Consider the following 6,063-nt stretch of genomic DNA (forward strand, 5'->3'; position numbering starts at 1 on the left):
AACAGAAAACAAAATTGAATAAGAACAAGAATAGGTTAAGAATAAGGATAGAATAGATTAAGAAAAAGAACAGAACAGAATATTTTGTTTGGCAGGGCCCTGCAATGCCCACACAGTCCAGTGGTTGGTTGGGTCATGCTCTGACAGCCCCCAGGAAGGAGCCACTGCTCCCCACCCACCCCAAATAAACCAAAGGAGCTTTGAGGAGGGGTCAAGCTGCTGGAGACCCTCCTTTCCCAGGCAGAGCCCTGTGCCCAGGCTGCTGGGGGGGCTCCCTGGCTGGTTCCCAGGCTGGGCACTGCTCTGGGCTCGCTGGGCTGGGTGGTGGATCTGCTGTGGACACCTGGCAACTGGACATGGCTATTCCTGGTGCCAGCCAAGGACTGGGAGAACAGCCACAAAAGTCAGGGGTATTTTACAAGACAACCTGAAGGAGTTTTGGGAAAAGGGGGAGCACAAGCCCAGGTTTTCCCCTGGCTCAGCACGTGTGGAGCACGGCTCAGCCCTGCCCTTCCACAGCAACGTGCAGAGCGCTGAGGGGCAGCCATGGCTGTGAAGAACATGCAGTGCCACTCAAAAAGGGTGAGAAACCACGAAAGGAACTTTGAAAGTTCATACAAAGTTCATACAAAGTTATTCATACAGCTGCCAGGTCACACACTGCAACTTGCAGGGAAAGCGGTGGCTGAGCCAGCCCCCAGCAGTGCTGGGCTTCAGGGGTCTTGCTCCATGCCAACATTTATAACAAACCCCATTTTCCCCTCAAAGACCATCAGATCTGTCACCACTCAGGCAGCACGTGCCAGCATTTGTGCAGGATGGGCCAGGGCCCGTGAGCCAGAAGGGCCCAGCCATTAATGAAGCCGTGGGTGCTCCTCTGACCCTCACCTGGCCATGCCTGGGACCACCTGGATGTGGTCCCCAGGGTTTCACACACAGGACATCCCACAGAGCCCTTCTCCTGGTGCTCTTGGCAGCAGCTTTCCTACCCAGGGCACTGATGGTGCCGCCCATCGCTCCATCCATCCCAGACCTCCTGCTCCGAGAAGGAGACAACGGGCAGGCCCCAAACACAGCCCACAGGATCCACGGGCACCTCAACAGCTGACCTTTGGAATTTTGGGGAGGGTGCTCCCCCAGCAGAAGCCACGATGACGGGGCAACCACACGACACTCAGCCCATCCTGCATCGACTCCGCTGCCGGAGCCAAACGGGATGGGTGAAGGAAACCCAAACACAGAGGACATCAACCCCAACATTTACAAAGTATTACTCATTTTGAAACCCACAGGGTCAACTTCAGTCCAGAACATGGTTAAACATCATTTTCACCTTAGCAAAAGCAGCAAGGAGCCTCCCCGGGCTCGGGACCACCGTGGCCTGCAGGCTGCTGGCCCAGCTGGCCGCCACAGCCAGAGGAGGGAAATCCGGGCCCGGTGGGACAGAGGGAATGGTGGCTCTGCCTTTGGGGTGCAGTTCATCCAGCAGAAGAGCCTGCTTGCCTTCGTGGAGACATTCAGCTTGTTTCACGTCCAGCTATTTTATCAACATGAGAAAGCAAGCACATCCTGCTTATTTAAAACAGTTTTCTTGCACATAGATTATAAATCACAGAGGTTTAAAAAGTTTTTACTGATCGTATCTAAAGTGTGAATTTTATTCATTTATTTATTGTCTTGCCTAGACTTATAAATACAAGTTTCTTCTCTAAACAAAGCCTTATGAAATACAGATTTTTTTTTCCCAGTAGCCTTGACACAGGAAACAAACCCCCCGAGAAAACCTTAAAGCAAACTAGAAACCAGCAGTTAATTTAAGGCCAGCAGAGTCGGTGTCAGGAATTCACTAATACACCTCCCTCGAAGAAGAGAAAAAAAAAAAAAGACATGCACCAGAACTACTCGGTTGAACAAATCATCACGACCCACACCAGGAGAGAAAAGACCCAAATGGAGTTATAACTTACCCTGAAAGCTCCCCGCTCGTGTGTTGGCCCTACTCCTTCAGGGGTACGGGGGGAAGGGCGGCCCCTCCCCGCTTTTGGGGCTGTACAGAGTCACTACAGTGGGAGTCATGCCACAGGACTATATGCAGGGGTTGCACACTGGTACTGCATGCGTGGTGTGATGGTACATGCCAACGGCCCCGGCCCGCCGGCCTCCCGGCGCCGCCCCCGGGGCATCTCCTGCCTCCAGAGCTCAGAGTTCAGCACCCCCCGGTGCCGGGGCCCCTCCCGGCCCCGCTCCCTTCCCGGAGCAGTCGCAGCTCCCCGCGGTCGCCCCCGGCCCCCTGGGTTATGTGAAGCGGTCGGAGTTCATTTTGCGCAGCTTGGGGGGCAGGTTCCCCTCCATCCTCCCGCCCCCCGAGAGCTTCTGCAGCTTGGGCGGGAGCTCGGCCACCGACTGGCTCATGGGATCCGACATCATCTTGGTGGTCTTAGAGCCCAGTTTCTCCTCGGAGTTGCCGGGCACCGAGCTGATGCGCTGCAGTTTCATGGGCAGGTCCCCCATGCTGTAGGCCTTCTCCGACGTGGTGGAGCTCATCCTGAGGAGTTTTTTGGGGAAGTCCTCCCTGCCGGTGATTTTCTGCAGTTTGGAGGGCAGCTTGGTGCCCACCTCGTCCAGCCCGTCCAGGCACTCCACCGAGCTGTTCCTCTCCTTGCTGTTGCCGACGGCGGGCGCGATGAGGGGCGAGGACATGAGCAGCATCTCCTCCTGCTCCTTCACGCTGTAGGGCGGGGTGGGCACCTCGAAGGTGGCGTGGAACTGCGAGTAATCCACCTTGAAGAAGCCCTCCTCCAGGGAGATCACGGGGAAGAAGCGATGGCCCCACAGCACCTCGTCCTCCGTGTAGGACGTCCTGGCCTGGCACGTCATCCCTGCAAGGAGCAAGGGACAAACACTGGCACCAGTCACGGATAACTGGGGATGCACAGAGGTACTGGGGTTTTTAATGGGCCAGTGGAACGGGGTTTATGGTTTTAAATGCAGAAAAGAAAAGGCATGGGCCTGCCTTACCACTTCATGGAGTTAAACAGCCCCAAGTTGTGCCAGGGGAGGTTTAGGTTGGACTTAAGGGAAAATTCCTTCATGGAAGTGGCTGTCCAGCCCAAGGCAGCGGTGGAGTCCTCGTTTCTGGAGGGATTTAAAAGCTGTGTGGATGTGGCACTTGGGGACATGGGGCAGTGGTGACCATGGTGGGGGTGCCAGGTTGACAGTTGGACTTGATGATCTCAAAGGCCTTTTCCAACCCTAACAATTCCATGCTCCTATCATACAGTAGCTATTAAATTGTCATCCTCAAAGTGAAAAGGAGTGAGCAACAGCAAGGACTGGAACTGAATAATTCCCATCTACTATTCCAGACACTTTTGACTCCTGAAGGTGCTGGTGACAAAGGGACAGGGCTACCCGGTAACTCTGGTAATTAAACCAGCAAGAGCTGCTAATGGCAATGGACAATTGGACATGGCAGATCTTAAAGTCTTACTAAGTTATTGCATATTTTCATCATATCAGTGAATACACACAAAATCAGACCCCACATGCACAAGCCAAGCACGTTGTGTCAACACGTTCCAACCCATCAGCAAGCAATAAATCATTCAATATACATTTATTCCTCTTTAAAGGCTTCACCAGCACCCTGCTCACAGATCCACCACTGCCGGGATGAAATCCAGGCCCCAAAAAATTAGCAGGGGGAAAAAAAATATGACTAAGAGCACGACACTGCCCTTCCTCTTCCTCCTCCACCTCCCACTGTGGAGAAAAGCCTTTTAGAACACCCAGACTTGGCCACCCCACCCATCAAACCTTGGAAACCAGGGGGAGATGATCATGGCTTGCTGGAGGCTTCTAGAAGAAATCCTGCTGTTTCTTTTTTTGACTATTATTTTTTTTTCTTGTAGCAATCTGTAAATAGAATTACACTGCCATTTTATACAGCCAAGTGGAAATGTGACATTTGGGTTTCAGGAAGCTAAATCCACCTCTGCAAACACATCCTCTGCCTTGCTCACAAGGATGCCTGCAAGCATCCAGGGGGAAAGGAAAGGAAATTTTGGAAAGCATGAGAAAAACAGCAGTGGGGTTGCAGTGAGGGGGAGAGGGGATGGGATGGGATGGGGCTGGTGACACACAGCCGGGAAAATTCCAGTTTGTTACACTTTATCTGCCTGTTAATGGAATCACAGGGTTAGTTCTGCATCGTGATTGCTGCTGCTGATCCATCAGAACAGATCACAAGACAAAACGCTCCGTTTTCCACTTTATCTCTTTGGAGAAAAACAGGAATCCAGTTTCTTTACCACTGGATGCTGCCCCAGCACCGGGGAGGCCACAGACGTGCAGGATCGTGCCCAGAGCCCCAGACATCCCCCAGCCTCATCCAGGACACTATTTATACTTCCCAGTGTGTTTCCACCCAGACACCATGTGCTCCTGCTCCCTCAGTGAAGCAGAAGCAATCCCATACCTAATGGATTTAGGGAAAAACCTGCAATTCAGAGAAAAAAGGTAATTTGAGCGAGTTCTTGCCCCAGCTGTGCCCTTCACTTCACAGCTGCTCAGCAGCAGCTTCCCCAGCAATGCCAGACCTGTCCCCTGTGCTGCCTCAGCCCTGACCCCGCACAGGGACCTCTTTGGGGACTGGATGTGTCCAATGGGGGATCAGCCTTGGGAAGGGGCTGTGTGCTGCCTGTGGAGCACTCAGCTGGGCAACTCTGCTCACCCCTGCTCCGGGTAACAAACTGCTTCAAATGCAAATCACTCTGTCTGCAAAGGACAATTATTTGTCACCCTGGCTGGTTCTGCTGAGGGGGGAGGCACTGGAGCCCTTCCTGCTGCATCCCATTGTCCTGCAGAGCCCAGGGTCGGGTGGGGATCCCCCCATGGCTCTTTGGGTGTGTGGGGAACATCAAATAAAGAGCTGGGGTTTAGTGGGGAAGGTGTGTCAGCAAAGTGCCTTTGGGGGTGTAACAGGGGCGTGGGGGGACGTGTGGGTGAGGGCTGGGAAGGGGAACTGGGAACAGGACAGGCTGGCATCTGCATCCATAGCCACAGCTGCATCTGTAGCCACAGCTGCATCCCCATCCACATCTGAATCTGTATTTCCATCCTCATGGCATCCCCATCCCCACACCCTTCTGCATCCGCATCCTCATCCATGTCCACACGCCCATCCTCATCCCCATTCCAGTCCCATCCACATCTATATCCATATCCACATCTGCATCCACACCCCTGTCAGCACCTGCATTCCCATCCACATCCATATCTGCATTCCCATATCCACATCCCCATCTGCACCCACATTTCCATCCCCATCCCAGGCATTCCCATGGCCAAGGGAAGGTCTCTCCCCTCCCCACCAGCTGCTCTTCCCCAGGGGTATTCCCACCTCCCTCTCCCCCATCCTGCCCCCTCCCAGCAGGATTCCAGGGGAGGAATTTTATACCCTCTATTACCAACGAAAAACGTATCAGCTGAATGTCAGGAAAAGCAGCCTCATACTCTGTTCCACTCCTTTGGAAGCTCACTGGAGGGATAAATATTGCAGGAATAGCATTTGTGCTTCCAATCCGTGTATCTCATTCCCTAACAAACCCAAGGGCACAGATGATTTCAGAGCCTCTGCATGAACAGCAGCCACTCGTATTCCCGGGGTTCTTGGGAATACCTGTCAGGGAACAGCTGGTGCTGAGAGGTGCTGACATGATCAGCCCCTGGACAAGAAATCAATTCCTGGGTTTTCTTCCAGCTCTGCTGCGTTTTTCAGCTTTCCCTTCACATCCCATTCCCTCAGCAAAGCCTCAGTGCCCAGCTCGGAGCTCACAGTGCTGTTCTGCTATTCCATTGCTATTCCATGCTTGGAACAGCAGCTCCAACTGCCTGGAACCATCCCCTGGGGAGTATTCCAGCAATAACAGAATCCCAGAATAGTTTGGGGTGGAAGGGACATTAATGATTGTCCCATTCCAGCCCTGCCATGGGCAGGGACACCTTCCACCAGCCCAGGTTGCTCCAAGCTTCATTCCCCAAGTCATCACAGAATCATGGAAT

At 53.3% G+C, this 6,063-nt stretch overlaps 1 protein-coding gene across 1 annotated transcript in view; it reads right to left on the reverse strand.

Moving 5' to 3' along the window:
- Positions 1-1,615: 1,615 nt before the first annotated feature.
- The window catches only part of KCNJ3 (potassium voltage-gated channel subfamily J member 3), a 49,677-nt gene continuing 45,229 nt past the window's right edge, over positions 1,616-6,063 (reverse strand). Inside the window, exon 5 of the mRNA XM_029962183.1 lies at positions 1,616-2,879. Coding sequence (XP_029818043.1) covers positions 2,296-2,879 — 584 coding nt within the window. The 3' untranslated portion in view covers positions 1,616-2,295. The remainder of the gene's footprint in view (positions 2,880-6,063) is intronic.

Source organism: Manacus vitellinus, unplaced genomic scaffold, assembly GCF_001715985.3.
Source record: "Manacus vitellinus isolate BGI_N305 unplaced genomic scaffold, ASM171598v3 scaffold_43_pilon, whole genome shotgun sequence".
NCBI classification, from domain to species: domain Eukaryota; kingdom Metazoa; phylum Chordata; class Aves; order Passeriformes; family Pipridae; genus Manacus; species Manacus vitellinus.